Below are 19,542 nucleotides of genomic sequence, written 5' to 3'. Positions count from 1 at the left end.
TGGATATGAGGATACAGTTCAGTTACCCAAGCATCCCTCAAAGCAAGTTCTGTATTTTGTAGGAAAAATATGTATCTAGTTTGGAGTGTTGGACCTGTGTAATAACCTGAATGTTCTGATCTCTTCCACAAATACTTAATTGAAACATAGAAGGGAACGACAGGAAGAAAAGAGCCCTAAGACCTGGCATTCCGGAGCGTTTCCTATAGGATTCTTCCCTTCCTTGGTGATTTGTGACTTTGGTCTATTTATTTGTGTTATCTGACATTTCTAAAAAAAAAAAAAACCCTGATTGTAGCGGCAACTTCAGAACATAACTTTTTGGAATTCCACACCACTCACCCAGCATGTATCAGAGCCTGCCATATCTAGTACAGGGAAAACTCCTCCACAAACAAAACACATTAAATTTCCTACAGAAAGTTCTACTCAAAATCAATTTTTTTTCTAGTAGAATAAATGCTGCTCCTTCGTAGCTACATTTAAGAAAAGGAACAGAAACTGCAGAGAAAAAAAATCAAATTACTTAGTGTTCTAATGAGCTGCAGAGAGTAAAAACCACATGGGGCAGACATACCATCTAGAACAGGAGCTTTCCTGGTCCCTTTTCACTTCAACTGTAAGATCCCAGCCCATTCCCCTGAAAACAAAGATGCTCACCACAAAGAGGAGAGCACAAAAGCTCATTGGAAAGTGCACCATGGAGGCTACTCTCTCCTACCACTGTTAGGTGCTGTTTGGCAAATTCACTCTCTCTCCTCCTTGAGCTGGTTCAATTGGGACTATTGTACCCACTGCTAATGTTGTGCTGGGTGTTCTACACCCAACTAAAGGCTGTCGGTGGGAAAGGTATGGAGTGGGAGTTTATAGGGACTCATTCTTGATTCAGTACTAGTCAGCATTTTAATTGATTTAGCAGTACACAAATCAAAAGCAGAGAAGTGGTGTGGGCAGACTGCATGTTCTTTGGAGGATAAAAAAATCCTGCAGGATTAAAAGATGTAGTATTCAGGAAAAGCAAACCCTCAGTAAGATTAAACTATGCACTATGTATTAATATCTAAAACTAAGGGGAAAACCCTGTTGTAAATCAGTGGCTGAACTATTAAGACCATCACCTACAGCAGAAAAGAACAATGTGTTACTGGTTGTTTTTCTTGTAACTACCTCACTCTGCTGCAATTCCAGTCTGAATATTCCTCTGTGTTTTTGGCAGGGCACAGAACTCCACTTCTTACAATTCTTGTCAATTCTTACAAATAAAATATCGGAAACTTGGCTTCTTCTGTGCTAAAATTGTAGCAGTGAATGAAAAAAGAAGGAAACACATGGAAAATAGTTCCAGAATGGATGCAAGTCCACCAGAAAAAAAATTCAGTATGGGGCTGACTTGCAGTAAACCTTGATCAAGACAGTCAAGGCCACAATGGGCTGTCACCCTCAAAGTCTGCATGTGCTTTAGGGAGGATAACCATTCATTAACCAGTAACACAGCTGAAGTGATGCCACACTGCTGCTGAACAAATTCACCTTCTCCAGCTCAGTTTAGCTAAAACAAAGTCCCCCTGAACAAAAATGTCTATTCATAGCATACTAAATACTTTGGGTTAGCAAAATATCTTTTAAATCTTGAAGTTTTCATTCATCTGCCCTCTCATGACTAAACTGCAAATTATATTAATGCTTTGTTTAGTGTCTAGATTTGCAGATTTACCTACTGTACTTTGGAAATCCTAGGCATGTATGACCCAAGCACCTTTTCAATATTTTTAGAATCTTTATAGTTGTAAAGCTAACAAGATTTTAATAGACAAAGTTTAATCTTTTCAAATAGGTAAGTGACATCTGACACAAGATTTCATGTATTTTGAATAGTGTGCCAAAACTTTATTGAGTTCACTCAGCATCTATGAGGATTTCTGTAGGATATTAAAAAACAAAACAAAACAAAAAGAAAACCAGTTCCCTTTTTGCTTTTACCTTCAAAAGAAGTACAGTAAGGTTTCTGGTGTCACAGCATTCTCATTCATTTTCATGCAGACAATTTTTGGTACAAATAGGACTCAGACCAAGGCTGAGTAAGTGCAGGAAATCTCCGAGGCAAGAAATTCTAGCAGTATTTTATCCTTCTACTAGACAAGGCATTAAATGTTTGTTTTTTTTCTACAATGCAAAAAGAAGACAGGTGTTTTGTCCATAGTTTTATTTCACTAGGAAGGTTTATACAGTTCTGCATCAAGGTCATTGTATGCATAGACTGAAGTACAAAGCTCCCTTTGAAAACTCCAGCACAAAGACACTGCATATTGACAACATTAAACAACGATGTGGGTGGAATAGGGCAAAAAAATTAAAACAAAACAGCATTCTTCTTATTGGAAAAGCATAATAAAACAAGGCACTTTCAGTAAATAAGTGAAGAACAGAAAAATGCCGTATCAAAGATTCCACAGAACTGACCCAGAGCACTGTAACAAAATTCTGCAGTAATGAACAAGTAAAATACAAAAAGGCACTACATAATCCTCTCCCTGCAACTCCCATTTCTCAACCAATTAGCCAACTGAACTTGGCACAATGGAGTCTTAATTATAAAGTGCATCTCCTGTTTTAATACATTTTGAAAAATAGGCTATACAACATAGGTACCAACATCCCCATGTGTACAATATATTGAAACAAAAATACACTGCAACTAGATTCAATCTAGTTATGAACTGTGCAGGAAAAAATATGGCTTCTTTACAAGTCTTTCAATAACCTCCATATAATCTGGAACATTTTTAAACAAACATGAATGCATTAGCAAGGTGGTAAGAGGTAGTGTTCTGAGTAAAAGGCAAACTTACAGATCTTTTTGTTACACGGGTATATAACAAAGGTATCCCAGATTCTCAAAGCAGCATTACTGAACAAAAACTATTACAGCATGCTATCTTGGGATGAAAATACACAGTGTTTTGGGGGTCTCAGATCAGTTCTTTCAGCAAAAATGACCATTTTACAATATCCAACTATGATCCCATTTTGTAACTACTTTTCTCTTGGTACTGGAAGTTTTCCTATTGCATTGCATAAAATTTCCAGAGAAACTTTCTTCAACTTTAGAATTTAAAACCAACACATTCTCCATTCCTAAACACAAACGAGTCCATTTTTACTTCAGCAAGCGTTATTTTATGGCTATAAGAAAATACAAATACCAAACAAATGAACACATCAAATGTGTCACAACAGTGGCAATATATGACATATGAGTTAGATGTGTTCCATGATTTAATGTGAAACTTTTGTCATTCTACTAAGAAAGTCAGACAAATTGTGTATGTACACTATCTAAACTTTAGCTGATTTTAGCCCTTATTAGACTTCAATATATTAAATATGTAAGGGCTAGATAAAAACTGAAATCAAAGCAGCACTGGGTATATTTCTTACATTAAAAATTTGTAAGGATTTATGTAAACATTCAGTATGTGCATTCTTGCTCTTTGCTGTAAATTCTTCACAGCTACTCTAAGATCCTACCCACAGATACACCCTTAACATGAACCTGTCCCAGGTAGCAGCTGCTGCTGGTCAGCTATTCTTCATCCGCGGTATAGGCCACTTCAGCAACTTCAATTTCTGGAACAGAATTTCCAGCCAAAGAGCCACTCCAGCATGGCTCATGGTTCTCTTTGTCTGAGCTGCAAAGACAGATCAATAAGTGGAAACTGGTATGATTTTCTATAGCCATTTTATGCAGACAATCCACAAAACATTGACAAAGCTTTTTAAACTTATTGCTTATTCCAGATCTAAAATTATCTATCCTGAGGGCCTTTATGCAGCAGAGAGTTGCAGTAAAATGCTGAATTTCTCAGCTGCGCAGAATTAACGCTTGACCAAACATTTAAAAAAACATACTTTAAGAATAACTAAAATACAAGTAAAATAATAGTATTTACCAGCTGTCCTCACACAGGGTACCCTGGTCTGCTTCTACTGCAGAAGATTCCACCTCACCACTGCACTCACTTTCTTCTCCTGATATCTGACGATTCACTTTTCCTAAAGATAAATCCCTACAACAGATAAGAACAGAGTACCACCAATCCATACAGCAAACATTTGTCACTGAAGAACTCTTGTTTCATATTAAACTTGGCAGCTTCTGCAAAAAGATTGAAAGTAACCTTTCAATCTCATTCTTGCATGCCCCATTTCTCTTATTGGTACGGAGATTGCAGGGCTTGCACTGGATAGCTATTTAAACAGTTTATTTGTTCCAGCTGCTTATTCCTAAACTGAATTCAGTCCTCTAAATCTCTGGGCCACCAAGATGATTAGAGGGATGGAGCACCTTTCCTATGAGGAAAGGCTCGGAGAATTGGGATTGCTCAGCCTGGAGAAGAGAAGGCTTTGGGGTGACCTAATTGTAGCTTTCCAGTACCTGAAAGGAACCTAAGAGAAAGATGCAGAGAGACTTTTTACAAGAGCCTCTTGTAACAGGGACTGTTCCCCCAAGGGAGAATGGCTTCAAACTGAAAGAGGTTAGGTTCAGATTGAGTATTAGGGGAAAAAATCTTTATTGTGATGATGCTGAGGCACTGGAACAGGTTGTCTGGAGAAGCTGTGGATGCCCCATCCCTGGAAGTGTTCAAGGCCAGGTTGGATGGAGCTCTGAGCAACCTGGTCTAGTGAGGGGCTTCCTTGTTCATGGCAGGCCTTTCAACCCAGGCCATTTTATCATTCTCTGGTTGAGAATAACAATTTAGTAGCTTCACAAAATTCAAGTCCCAGAGGAGTGTGTATGACTTAAAGTAAAAAATTACATTCAGACTAAGCCACACACATCTTGCCTAAATGACAGAAGGATTATAACTGAAATATAGTCAGAAGGAAGAGAGTAGGATGACAAAAATGTTTTTCAATAGTTTCTCAAGTTCCTCACTGTAACTTCCCAAAACCACACACTAAGTTTCAAAGCAGTGCATTTTTCCATTAGTGATAAAGACAATTTTTTCTTAATGACAACACAGGATAATGGTCCAGCTAGCTTGGCTACAAATGGGAATATGGTCATGTAGATTGACTAAAGAAATCTTTTTTTCCAAACCATTTCTCTATGTAGAAAACATACATCAATTTAGCATTGAAAGCTGTGACTTGAAATGGAAACAAAAAATTTGTGATCCATTTTGTGTTTAAAGTGATACTACTGTATTTCTTTCCCTTTTAAGATTGCTCCAACTACTGTTGTTCTTATTTTATTTTAATGCATGCATTTTATGTAAAGCCTTAACAGCACTCTGTAACATGACTACCAGCCTATGTTTGAACCAAATCAGCAATAATACAATAGTAATATTAATAATCCTCCTGTAAGTCTCAGGACTTGTCCAATTGTCCCCTTCTGCCTCACATCCATTGTAGGTACCTTTAGAGCATGTAGGCATAAGATGCTTAATTCTTGTTGGGCCACCAAATAAAAATTCTACTTCAACAAAGCCAAAGACACATTTCTTTTGTGTTCATTTCCCATCAGACAAGCTGAAGTTCTTAAACAACATCACAAGTATACTTGGTAATTTTTACAGCTAAAAGTCACAAAAGTTAGTTTTCGTGAAGACTTCAGACACTATGTAGCTGACTTTCACTAATTTTTTATGTCTGGGACACTATCAGCCTGTTTGAATATTAAAAAAATCATCTATCTTCAGGGAAAACACTAAAATATCAAGTCCCTTTTTTGCTATTCATGCCTTTTTATTTTCAGTTACACAGAATTTCCTATCATGATGTTTTAGCAAAGTGCAAGTTATTTAACTTTTCCTGACTATTTCACTATTTAAGCCAGCAGCATGTCATAACTTTCTCATTAAACAGGGGAAACATCTTCTAAATACAATTATTTGCCTTCAGGAGTAAGAAATAAACTGAATATAGTATTCTGATCAGAATTTTCAGTCAGCCACAATAATTCCATTAAAAGCCTTTCCCAAAGGTAGCTCACTGGAACATTTTGAAGTGTGATTTGTTAGTCAAACTGGATATGCTACAGTCAGCAACCCATTCAGTATTAAAATAAAATTTGATTTAAGTTTTCTTTTTTTTTTTCTTTTTTTTTAAAAATTTTTTCACTGTCCCTGGTCTGACACACTCAGAGGGGATATTTTTTCATCTAACCTCATGTAAGGAAGAGATTCTTTACTGTGAGGGTGGGAGGCACTGGAACAGGTTGCCCAGAGAAGTGAATGCTCCATCCCTGTAAGTGTTGAAGGCCAGGTTGGATGGGGCCTTGAGCTACCTGATCTAGAAGAAACTGGATGGTCTTTAAGGTTCCTAAATAATTCTGTGATTCTATCAAGTTCTAATGATACTACAGGAATTCACTCTTTTGCTAAGGAAATGCTGCCATACTGACTCAGCAGCTCTAATGGGACACTGGATAGCACAACATCAATTCCTCAGCTCCTGCCACAGAATTTAGCAGACAGGTACCATTTTCCCTTGGGTTTAAGTGGACAATCTCCCATGCTATTTAAATGGTACCTGCACCTCATTCCAAGCAATTCAGAACAGAATTAATCAAATTATTACAGATACATAACTGCTTGATCCCTATGCTCTGTTCAAAGCTTTGAGTAGACAGAATTTTGTAACACAAAGCAATTTTCCCACTCATCTGTAGCAGGGCATTTCAGATTTTCAACATTTCAAAAGCAGAACAGCATCTTGCTCTATCTTAACAGGACTTAAAGGATTAGGAACCAATCACAGTTCCTTTAGAGTGAAAAGATAGGACAGGTTTCTCAGTCATTTGTACTAAATAGCTTTTAGCCAGCATATGAGAAAGAGCTTACTGAAAATATTGCTTTATATGTGGTTATGTAGGGAAAATTGTTTCCAAGATACAACTAAAGCTGGTGCTTGTAACTAGACAGAGAAAATGCTTTCATGGAGATAACCTCCTAAAAGCCTTAAAATTTCTACATACCTAATTCTTCTTTCAACAGCATCAATATGAAGTTGCTTTTCAGTTAATAATTTCTTCAGTGATTCAACCTCCCTTTGTTTTTCAAGCAATTCTTTTTGTAGGCGATAATTTGTTTCCTCCAGAGTTTCACAGAAAGCCTAAAAGACAAATTTAAGAACATCTTCAATTTAACTTCAGTGGACTGCCTTTACTGGCTTTTCTCTTAGAAATATCAATCTGTAACAGTGTTATAGCTGCTTGTCTTCAGATTGATTACTATAAAAAACTATGTAAATTTAAAACAAAATTATTATCTTAATAATGCTGCTTTGAATAATGAATTTATTATGCTAAACTGCAATGCAAATACTTTAATCACATCATTTGTTTGTCTCACAAGGGAGACACTAGAAAAGTAATTCCTGATTTTGAAGCTTTTTGCCTATATGGAACATAAACTGAATTCCCTGGGCCCTTTTCTCCTCATAGAAGTTTTGTTTCCACATGACTTGAAAACCAGTTTCAAAGTATGATGAGAGGAATATCCGGATTAAGTATGTACACTTTCCTTACCCAGGATAAGAACAAAGCTGTACAGTTCTGAACCAAACACCTGTTACAAATATGAAATCATGACAATCAGAACACCAGTACAAAATATTTTGAAGAAGTTCAACAGGATGCTGTGAACATTAACTACTCAGCCATGACAAACAGGCTGTGCTCCTCTGCTGAGCAGGACATGTATGTATCACACATCCTGATGGATCTGTCAGTGAGCAATCACAAAACCTAACGTGAAGAGTCTGTGTCTAATGCAATATCCACCAAATGCAGGAAGTGACAGAAGCGTTGGCACAGAGCCTCTTCATCTATTACTGGAAAGCACAAGTCTTCCAGCAGCAATGTGCAATTCTGATTTAATAATTTACATGTTCTCTATAAATAAGAGCCCCATGTGGGAGACTTTCATGGCTTAATATTACCTGCAACTAACCGCTAATTCAGAGTCCACTGAATATAAACATTTTATACGAGCTCAGTTAAGAACAATGCTGTTAAGACACTATTTTTCCTAGTTTTAAAACATGCTACAAACATTAAGAATATACTATGCTTTGCTTTAACTGAAGCAGATTCATGATCTTTAAAATATTAAGTTCTTCTGTAATTATACAATACAAACAAATGAAGAGTTTTCAGTTCAGTAAACCTATTTTTTCCATGGAATTTTAATTTATTTTACTGACTCATATAGCAAACATATCTTTGTTGACGGGCACTTGAAGACCAGCCATGAGTTAAGCCATAGCTTTGGTCATGTCTGCTAGAGCTAAGAGCAGGTGTCATGCAATTCATTCTTGACACAGCATTTGTAGTGATTGCTTTAGCTATCACTCTGGTTAAGCAGTCATCCCATTTCAGCCAAGCCAATTAAGTAATTTTTTCTGCTCTTTGTAAAAACATTCAAGGTTGCAGATACCCTAACTGAAAATTGGACAATATTTCCTTAAGAACATAATTAAGTTTATTTTTTCAACCTTTAGATGTAGGCACATGGAAACTTCCCTACACACAAAATAGATAAAAATCCTGCACAAGTGTTGAAAACTGTTTCATTGTTCTGTATGAGAGTTTTTGGAAAAACTCATCTCTATCTGGAATTTGGGTATGAGCTGCCCAAGCAAACACAGGCACAGTTCATAACTAAGAAAACATCAATATATTCTGAAGGATGCTGTAATAGCAGAAAAGTGAACCAAAGCTGAGAAAGGGAACAGCATGTAATGAGCTATATTGTTCTTTAGACAGCTGAACACCTGGAGTCTGGAACAGTTTTAATACCAAGGTCGGACTAATTTTCCCTGTAATTCTGAAAGGACAACCATGAAACAGCATTGCTTTCTTCTTCAGACCATGAAACAGAGATGGCTGGGAAAAGACCTGTGGAACAGCTACCAAGGATATGACAAAAGAAAAAAGGATTTAGTGAATATTTTGCCTACTTTTCTGTGATTAAATTTCTAGGCCTAATCAGCTTCTAACAGAGCAGGTACCTTTATCTCTCCCTGAAAAAAGATAAACATTTTGGCAAGTCCTTGGAATAACAGAATAGAGACGTAAACCAAATAGAAGATACCTATATTTTCCATTATCATGTAAACAGAAATTTTTTTTCTGCCATGCTTTGGATGGTAATAGAAAGGCAAAACAGAAGTAAATTTTGAGATATCTTTAAAATGAACTACAGGAATGAGTACACGAACCTTGGTAATTTTCCTGTACAAGGCAGTTCAGGAAAAGAAAAAAAAAAGCAACAAACAGTAAGGGATGGATATAGTAAGGGATGGATATAGATGCTTTTAGTATGCAGGAGTTTAGGCTCCTACCAATCAGAAGCAAGACAAAAAGCATGATCACAACCATGGATTTCAGGGTGAGCAGACTCTTCAGAAACCTGCTTGGAAGAAAGAATCCACGGGAAAACACCTTGAAGCAAAGAGCAATCTAGGAGTGCTAGTAGGTATTTAAGGATCACCACCTGCAGGATCAGTAAGTTCAGTTAAACAAGTAGAAAGTCAAGCAAAAGTGGCAGGTGGCTCAGTATCTCCTGAACTCAGACAGAAAAAGCAATTCTGCTTGAGGTGAAAGCATGGAGAGATGACACAGGAGGAATGTAAGGCTGCTGGCTAATCTTATAGGGACAGGTTTATGAAAGTGAAGCACAAGCTGGAGCTGAATCTGGCAAGGCATGTGAAAAGAAACAAAAAAAGGATTCTACAAAATACATCATCTACAAACGAAAGGTGGGAAACCATGGACTTTTTGTGCTGATTGGAAAGACCAGCCTTGAGTAATTCCTTCCCTGTAATCAGAAGGAAGATCAAGACAAACTTGCCTGCAGTGGGGGAAGACCAGATCAGGGAGCACTTAAACAAACTGGACATACTCATGTCCACGGGACCTGAGAGGTTGCACCTTTTAACTGTGCTTGTTGGGAAGGCGGAATTAGAAAGAAATTATAAATATGACTCTGTAGCCAGAAAGGCTAAGGAAGAAATACAAATGAAAGCACGGTTTGAATAATTCAAAGAAACCGGGCTGGTATGCCAGAACACATTCTTTCCCCCAATAAAACCAAGCTGAGACCCCTCTTCCCATCCTTATAAGGAAAGGTCTGAAGGACCCTGAGGTAACTAAAAATATGCAAAAATAGTGATTTCTATAGGTCGCACACAAATGTTATTGTATTAGTACACTTAGAAAAATTGGTTAGTAAAGGAATAGAATATTCAAAAGTATAAGTTATATAAGTAATTGTAAAATAGAGTTTGCTCTCTTGGTCTCTCTTGCTTCATTCTTGCTATGCTCTCTTAGCCCTCTTGCCTCACTCTTTCTACACTCTTGCTGCTCCTTTTCCCCGGCTCTCTTACTTCTGTTCTGTTACTCTCTTTCTTAGCAATCTTAAGTCTTGAGCTCATGTATTCATATTTTACCCCCTTTTGTATTGTTCTCTCCGAGCCCACTTTGAGCTCTATCTGCTGGCTCATAGCAGGATCTCTCTCTCCCCCATGCCCTGAAATAAACTTCTAACACCTAACTCAATTATAGAGGTCTTTGCCGTGTCTCAGACCGTCCACCCCAGAAAGCGTCTCCTACAGTGCTGGTGGTCAGCCACTGGAGCAGGCTGGACAGAGAGGCTGTGAAGTCTCCTCTGCAGAACATTAAAAACCTGAGTGGACATGGTCCTGGGCTACCTGCACTAGCTGACCTTACTTGAGTCAGAAGGGTTGGAATAGACTATCTCAAGAAGTCCCTTCCAACCTCAGTCACTCTATAAATAAGGTGTGGTATAACCTGGACAATTTTATTACAGCTGTCTCAACAACTTCACAGAAATGGGTAATAGCTAAAACTACAACAGCACAGCTGTTTTAATGATTTGGTTAAATTCCAGTGGAAGAATAATTTCACCACAACATGCATGACTGAAATTTCAATGAAGAAGGCACTAAAATTTTTTAAATTCTCTGAATAAGTAATTATGGTAATTTAAAAAAACTTTCATCAGCTTAAATATCAGTGATGAAAAGGGCTTGTACAGAAATCAAATATGAGCTTTTGCCACAAAAAACATACCAAATGTTTCACACGCACACAGTGATGTAACAAGAGCCAAGGCACTCCTACATATATGCAAAACAAACTGGCAAATATCAATTTAGTTGAACAAGCATCATTTAACATTCATAATTTCTGCAAGACTAAAAATGTACATACAATTCTAAAACATAGAATTATTTATTCTGTAAAGCAAGAAAACTAAGTTTATCTGCTGTAGACAACCTTGATACATCTCTGCATGTCAGCAGAACTTCCAATAAAATGGGCTGCAGCACACAGTATTATTTGTTCACTGCGCTCATATGCATGTTGAAAGGCTGCTGGTTACAACATTGCTTGACACTTCTTAGTTTTCTACAAGAACACTATTTTTGGTGGTGAGAGTTAATCATGTAACTGTATTCATTACATGAGAACATCCCCACAACAAGAGTGTTGGAAGTAGGTGATCTTTAAGGCTCCTTCCAACCCAAACCATTCCATCATTCTGTGATTTTACAGCAAGAAATACTTCCCTGCAAGACCTGAACTCTAAGGTATAAGCACTGTAACAATGTGCTGAATGTAAACTTGTAAAATCTCTCCTTATGTTCAACAGGTGCCTTATATAAGTAGTTGTTTTACAAAACAAACTTCATCCATGGCTCATAAAAGGCAAAGAAGAAGATATATTCTGGGACAGGGATGAAGTACAGCAAAGACGATCAGTGTGCACCAAGTATCAAACTACACCATTCTAGGAACACATCCTTTTGTGATTTTTGTCTAAGACCAGAAACAGAAGTGTTTCATTCTGTATCATGACACAGATCTTACAATATTCTAACAACACCTGCCTTATGCATTCTGTTTCTATCACACTACTTAGCACTTACCCTGCTCTCTTCTAGACTGTCAAAAGGACCCGGAGGATCATCCAGACAAAGGAATTCTCTCACAGCAAGGCTTTACCAAATAAAAGAAAATGAATTACTCAAAGTACAAAACCAGCAATAACACTTAAAAATTATTCCAAAATGGAGGTAATTTAAGTGACACAAAAATTTACATCCTCAAATCTATTCCCTAGTATTCAAAACAATTAATGAATAAATAGTTAACAAACTATTAAGTCTCAGTTGTATGTGTTGACCAGGGACAGTGTTTAGAATATGAATTATGAAGGTAAGTAAGCAATTTCAGAACAAAGTTTTACATGATTTTTAAAAAATTTTCATACAATTTGTTGCTACATGATAACTGGCAAGTATTGAAGAGGTTTGAAAAATTCTCCTGGAGAAAAGTAAGTATTATAAGTATTATATGATGGAGGAAAAGTATGCTGTTAAAATCCATTTGCAAATCCCCTCAGGTAGTATCAGGGGATTTAAGCATGAGTACTGAAACGTATTAACCTGTCTCCATTTTGCTAGGATCATACTCCATTACCATATACACATTATATAATTTTTATATTTACAGTATATATTTTTATATGAATAATAAGTTATAATATAATAGAAGACAATGTGCCATGGAGCTACTACATAGCCATCTCTGAAACACATTTCAAATTAATGCATTCCATTTGGATTTGTGTAACAGTTGCCATCCCCCTTTGTGCATTGTTTTGCAAAAGCCAGAAGAAGGAAGTAGGTGTAATCCTGTGGTTTACTACAGAGTATTTCAAGCATTTGTCTCATTCTACCTTCCAAATTTAGATTACTTTTCACAGAGCTCCTAAACATCTCCAAACAGGTCTCTCTTCAGCCACCTTTTTAAGACCTTCCTGCTCAGTTACATTCATTTTCTTCAAATAACCTCAAATCAGAACATTATATTCACAATTAATTAGCACATAGTAACTTAGGAGCAATGCTGTGCTTGAACTCACTACTGTAAATCTTTAAATCATCTGCTACTGCAGTGAGTGCACAAAAATGAAAAATGTGACATCCAACTTAATTTCCTGTCTCTTCCTCCCACCTGGGTCCTATGGAAAGGTGAGGGCAAAAGGCAATAATTTTCTGTTTTCCACTCTTTCTCTGCATTTGAGGTTTTCACAAAGTGAAAGATTTCACAAAGGTTTTCTTTCACAAGAAAGGAAAACTTTCACCCAGCTACCATCCTAACCAACCAGGTGTGGCAAGCAAAATGAGGAGAAATTTCTTCAAATACTAACCATTCATTATACTATCACTTTTAGTTTTAAAAAGACTCTAAAGAACATTAATCTAAAATACACTGAACATTTACTTGTTGTTTCTTTACCTGAAATAGGCACCTGATGGCATGAACATTTATTTGCAGCCTAGCTTTGCTCTTAAGAGTCTGCTCTGACCCTGCTCTCGTCTCCATGTGTTACACCTCTTCCTTTCATTTCATGAATAGAAGATTCTGCCTTCAAGTACCACAGGGATCTTTTCTGTCCTGTGACAGAGCTTGCTGTACACATGTGCTGGCTGATACCTCTCTCCAGGGAGGAGCAGTGCCAGCATTAGGGACGGCAGCAAGGACCAGTGCAGCACATGGGATCCCTGGCTCCAAGCTGACCGAGTTCCTCCCTTCCAAGCTTCTTATACAGGGTGGAGACAGGACAGCTCTGTCATCTATATAAAGCCAGATGATGCCACTGTTTAGCAGGTTAAACTTCTTTCTCCCACTTCACGAGTTACATGAAAATTTCCTGAACATGATTTAACTCTGTGGGTGGATTTCAATTCGATCTTTCACTGAATCTTCAATATAACGTAAAAAGTGAGAAGAAGTCTATAAAACACAAACTCTAAATTTAGCCACCTGCATATATTATTCTCCATTTTATCTTTAAAGACTCTGTGAATCTAGTTTTGTTAAAAAATAGGTATACCAAAAGAGGTCTCTTATCCCCGAAGGGCAAATTTCCCTCTGTGAATACAGTACATAAAGAGAAATAAAACAGATTTCTCTGCAAAGAGAAAAGCCTTTTTTGTTTAGGTCTGACCCAAGCTGTTTGACTTATTTGCAAAACTGGAGAAAAATGGTGAGCTTTAAAGTAGAAAACAGGGTGAAAAGCTTACCACTGCTTATGTGTAGTACAAATATTAATTCCAATTACTAGTAAATTTATTCTCTGAAAAGTGGGTAAACATATTAGATGGATCAAATCTCACTCATTTTAAATACTTCTTGAGGAATTTAGACCTTCCATAGACCCAAACATTAGAACCATATCAGTAGGTTATGAAGTTTATTAAAAAATTTTGTCTTCATGCAGAGTCCTACATGGACAAAAATTCCACAAACCACATTTCAGTTAACCATCTCTTCATTAGCCAAAATACAATTTGGTTCCACAAACATTTTATATTAATTCCGTTTTATAGCTGATATCCAGTGCAGTCTAAAAGTTATAGTTTGGTGGTTTTTGCCTTGAACTATGACAAACACTATTTTGTCCAATATGGTCCATCACCAAGATAAAAACACACCAGCTGAAATGCTGATCTAGCTTCAACAATATGAAGCATAAAGACTTCAGATCTATTTAAGCAAGTCCACTTCATTCACCAGTATGTCTCCAGCAGCATAACAGAAGTTACATTTACAGACTATTAGAGATTGATTCCTTCTCTTTTTGGCACACCTACATTGCGTAATTAATTATGAAGAAGTTTTTAAACTCCTCAGCTGCATACCTCACCCATATAATCATACTTAATAGCCACTGACACAGAAACTCATAAATTGAGCCCCATTTCTTTTTGAAACCATTTAAGCTTTGTCTCTTGACATCTCACAACAAAGCTTTGCCACTCAGCGTGACATACTCCAGGATGACTATGAATCATCAAAATATTAACGTTCTTTACTTGCCTTCCCTCTCCCCTTTGATGATTTCACACACACTGTTTATCTCATCCTAGACAACAGACTAAAGATAACTCTTCTTGCAGGGAAGTTCTTCTGCAGCTTCGTCTCTTCTTGCTTGCTTTCTCTGTACCTCTAACAGATAACTCATTTGAAACTGAATGCTGTCTTTTAGCACTTAACTATGTAGAAGAACCATTCAGATTCCCAGAGTAGTAACTTCTTTTTCCCCTTTTAAGTTCCTCTAATGATTTTGATGAAACTTTTTGACTGTTGCTGAGTACTGAACTGGTTCAGAAAACAAGTGGTATCAATATAAATAGTTAATTTTCCAGGTTGCAAAAACCAGCTGAGTTCATAAACCTGTCATTTTCTACTTCAAGACAGGAAAATTGATGTTAGTCACCCAGTACCTCAGGATCCTTCTGGAGTGGTTTGTGATCTCATTGTTCATTCTACTCTCCAGATAATTTCAAGATTTCAAGAGGTTCTGAACATCAGTGATGATCTAACATCCCATTGGTACCACCCTAAATTTCCGTTGATCCTTTTCCCCTTATCTTTTAACCATTTTATACAAGCCCTATCATAACTACCTGTCTCTACAAGAGACATATCATTTTTATTTACATGCTTACCACATTTTTTTTTACTACAAGCAGTACCAAATTCAGACTGATATACAAATACCTATTGTCCAGACTCAATAGTCAAATGCATTATAAAAACATGTAAAATGTAGTAATAGCCCTTCTACTAAAAAGTAAAGTAGGTATGAGCACTATATGGTCTCATTCTCCCACACCACAGCTTGGCAATTTAAAAATTTTGTTCCTTTAAAAGTCTCAAGGGAATTAATTTTTACTTTAGAACATTTCTTACTCTTTATTTTGAATGAAGTTTCAGATGTTGACAGGCTCTCAGACAAACTCCTCAAAGAATCTCTAGTACAGCAACCTTAATTTTTTTATTTCTGGTGCTGGCAAAAGTTTGAAAACTAACTGCGTTACCTCTAGCAAGTTGCTTACTTAAATTCTCTTCTGATCAATAATAAAATTATTTTACATTTTATTTGTCAGAATTACATCCTATTAATTTTCCTTCTTTGGAAAAATCTCCCACTTTTGTACAAAAAGATACTGTTGAAAGAAATCTTTGCACTTTGCTACTTAAACACATGATTTATTTTAAACTGTTAAGACTTTCTTGATTTGTGGTTTACATTTACTTATGTACAGGAATCTGTAAAGGTACTCCTATTACTTTCATGTCATGTCAATAAAAAACTGTACTTTAATACACATTTTAAGAAATAATTGCATAATAGTGTAGGTACTCCATTATGTAAGCCTAACACACCTAGTATAAATTAAAAATACTATCAATTCTGCATTAAACACAGAAAAGTAATGTTTTAGGAATAAAAACGGGATTATTCTAACATTTTAAATATTACAGCTTTTAATTATCCCTGTACAATTCAAAATATTGCAATTCCACTTCTTTTATGCTAAGATGGGACTAATTTAAAAGGACACTGAATAATTCACATAATGACCAAATGCATGACCTGAATGTTACTGAAATCACCACACTGCCCAAAAATGTACTGCTGGAGCTAGGAGTTTTATAAGAGGAGTATGGACAGGAAAAAGCCACAAATGCACAAGCAAAAATTCATTACATACCAGTTAGCAATGTCTTTGTGAGCTACTAGGTTCTGGAGGAATGCCTGCAGCCCCAACTGTCGATCTTCCAAGAAGTCAGGATTGTAATTATCCTTGAACCAGCGCTTTGGCGGAAGGGCCAACCGAAAGCCTGGAAACATATCTTTTAGCTGAAATTGAAATTAATGACAAAGAATATAAAAATAAAAAAAAAATACTAATTTTGCCACAGGCATTCACTTTATACAGATTTATGAGATATTTTTGACTTCTGCTAAGTTCAACCACAAGATGTGTCTCAACCAGAAGTACAGTCCAAATTACAACTTAAATTGTGGACACAGTTCTGTTACTTGCTGTGCTGTCTAATGCAATGGAGTGCTTTGTATTTTTCCTCAAATAGGAATGAAACTCTTTAATTTGTTATTTAGTGTCTGAGTCTTCTATTGAAAGCCTTTGAGTCTGTAAACATAAGGAAACTGTAAATAAAATGTATAAGGTAAATAATAATTTCAGTGGCAATTCTTCTAAAGTACTCAGGGATAATAAGTACTATATATACATATATATATATAGAATAAAACTCCATTACAGATCTACTACTCTGCAACTTGTCTTTCTTGGGGGGACTAGAAGAATAAATCACAGTACATGCATGAGATACTTCTTGTAAAAGAAGTTCTTCCTACACCCAGAATAGAAAGAGATCAATATGCAAGTATGGTTCAAACCCTTGTAACATGCAAAATTGTATTTCTGAGTTATTTAAATAGCAACAGGGTATAGTTGATATCAGAAATACTCAATTTTTTTCTTTGAATTCAGAAATAAAACATACAAGTGAATGAAAGCATAAAATTAATTACAAACCAGTTAGCCTTACATAGCCAGTTACCCGGTAACAGAGTAGTTTACACTGAGTGCCATCATGCACTTAAAAGGATGGCCAGGGTGTCAGACACAGCCAGCATGGGTTTAAGAGGGGTAGGGTCATGTTTGACCAACCTGATCTCCATTTATGACCAGGTGACCCACCTGGTGGATGCAGGAAAGGCTGTGGATGTTGTCTATTTGGACTTCAGCAAAGCCCTTGACACTGCCTCCCACAGCACACTCCTGGAACAGCTGGCAGCCCATGGCTTGGACAGGAGCACTCTGTGCTGGGTTAGGAACTGGCTGGATGGCTGGGCCCAGAGAGTGGTGGTGAGTGGGGCTGCATCCAGCTGGGGGCTGGGCACCAGTGGTGTCCCTCAGGGGTCTGTGCTGGGGCCAGCTCTGTCCAATACTTCTACTGATGACATTGATGAGGGTATTGAGTCTTTTATTAGTAAATATGCAGATGACACTAAGCTGGGAGAGTGTGTTGATCTGTTGGAAGGGAGGAGTGCTCTGCAGAGAGACCTGGAATGGTTGGATGGATGGGCAGAGTCCAATAGGATGAAGTTTAATAAGTCCAAGTGCTGAGTCCTGCACTTTGGCCACAAAAACCCCCTGCAACATTGCAGGCTGGGGACGGTGTGGCTGGGCATTGCCCAGGCTGAAAGGGACCTGGGGGTACTGGTGACAGCCCGCTGAACACGAGCCAGGAGTGTGCCCTGGGGCCAAGAAGACCAATGGCATCCTTGCCTGGATCAGGAATGGTGTGGCCAGCAGGAGCAGGGGGGTCAGTCTTCCCTGTGCATGGCACTGTTGAGGCCACACCTGGCATGCTGTGTCCAGATCTGAGACCCTCAATTTGGGAAGGACATTGAGACACTTGAGCAAGTCCAGAGGAGGCAACAAGGCTGGTGAGGGGCTTGGAACACAAGCCCTGTGAGGAACAATTCAGGGAGCTGGGGTTGTTCAGCCTGGAGAAAAGGAGACCCAGAGGTGACCTTATCACTCTCTACAACTTCCTGAGAGGTCACTGTGGTCAGGTGGGGGTTGGTCTCTTTCTCCAGACAGTAGCTGACAGAGCAAGAGGACACAGTCTTAAACTGTGCCAAGGGAAATATAGGTTGGATATTAGGGAAAAGTTTTTTACAAAAAGAGTGATAAAGCACTGAAATTCTCTGCTTAGGGAGGTGGTGGAGTCACCATCCCTGGATGTGCTTCAAAAAAGATAGGATGTGGCACCTGGTGCCATGGTTTAGTTGAGGCGCTAATTAGGGCATGCATTGGACTTGATCTTGGAGGTCTCTTCCAACCTAGTGGTTCTGTGATTATACAACAATGAACCTCTCCAAGAGCGCCAATTATTTTTCTAATATGCATGATAATAAAAAACTTTACCACTTTGATAAAAAAACATTTTTCAAAGTTATGCTTGACGAAGAAAAATCTGGGAGAGGATTTAAAACCATCATGAAAAAGCAAATATGCTTCATAAAATCTGGTATCTCAGTTGCCACAAGAATGATTTCACCTTTTTTTCTGAATACAGGATCTAGCTGATTTCTATCACAGATGTTCTGCATACATTGATTATATTAATATGAATGTTGAAGTGACAGGAAATTCTAATGCACAGCTCTTTCACCAGATTAAGTTTTAGAAAAGTTAGAACAGATACTGCATTTCAAAGAGAATTTCTCTACACACTTAAAAGGAAGAACCATATTAATGGATAACCTTTGCTTATGTAAGTACTGCTTCACAGCACGAGGTGCTTTTTAAACATCACAAATATTGTTTATTCGAATAGCCCATGATAAATACTAGTTCCTTATTTACAGAATGGCTTATTATCAAAACCTTGCTCTTCATTTCTGAATTTAAATATTAAGTATGTTTTCCTCTTACTGAATTTCATCTTGATATTAGACTCGTCTTTATATCTTTATCTTTCGTTCTCCAAAATTCCTTCATCTCTTACCAAGTTATGATTAATAACACACACACACAGATATATATATATATATATATAAAAGAATGTATCTGAATAGAACAGAACCCATAGAATATAACATGAGTTCCTGTTAA

At 37.2% G+C, this 19,542-nt stretch overlaps 1 protein-coding gene across 12 annotated transcripts in view; it reads right to left on the bottom strand.

Moving 5' to 3' along the window:
* Positions 1-2,188: 2,188 nt before the first annotated feature.
* The window catches only part of SNX16 (sorting nexin 16), a 28,576-nt gene continuing 11,222 nt past the window's right edge, over positions 2,189-19,542 (bottom strand). For 10 of the 12 annotated variants that reach the window (XM_086883876.1, XM_086883930.1, XM_086883909.1 and 7 more), the window contains 5 exons: positions 16,603-16,751; positions 11,962-12,031; positions 6,983-7,119; positions 3,951-4,067; positions 2,189-3,689 (listed from right to left, as the gene is read on the bottom strand). In XM_086883876.1, coding sequence (XP_086740002.1) covers positions 3,584-3,689; positions 3,951-4,067; positions 6,983-7,119; positions 11,962-12,031; positions 16,603-16,751 — 579 coding nt within the window. In that variant the 3' untranslated portion in view covers positions 2,189-3,583. The remainder of the gene's footprint in view (positions 3,690-3,950; positions 4,068-6,982; positions 7,120-11,961; positions 12,032-16,602; positions 16,752-19,542) is intronic. The other 2 variants (XM_086883944.1, XM_086883948.1) reach the window with 1 other exon arrangement.

The sequence above is a fragment of the Cyanistes caeruleus genome, chromosome 1 (assembly GCF_971803275.1).
Source record: "Cyanistes caeruleus chromosome 1, bCyaCae1.hap1.1, whole genome shotgun sequence".
NCBI lineage: Eukaryota > Metazoa > Chordata > Aves > Passeriformes > Paridae > Cyanistes > Cyanistes caeruleus.
This window is presented reverse-complemented; position numbering and strand designations above follow the sequence as displayed.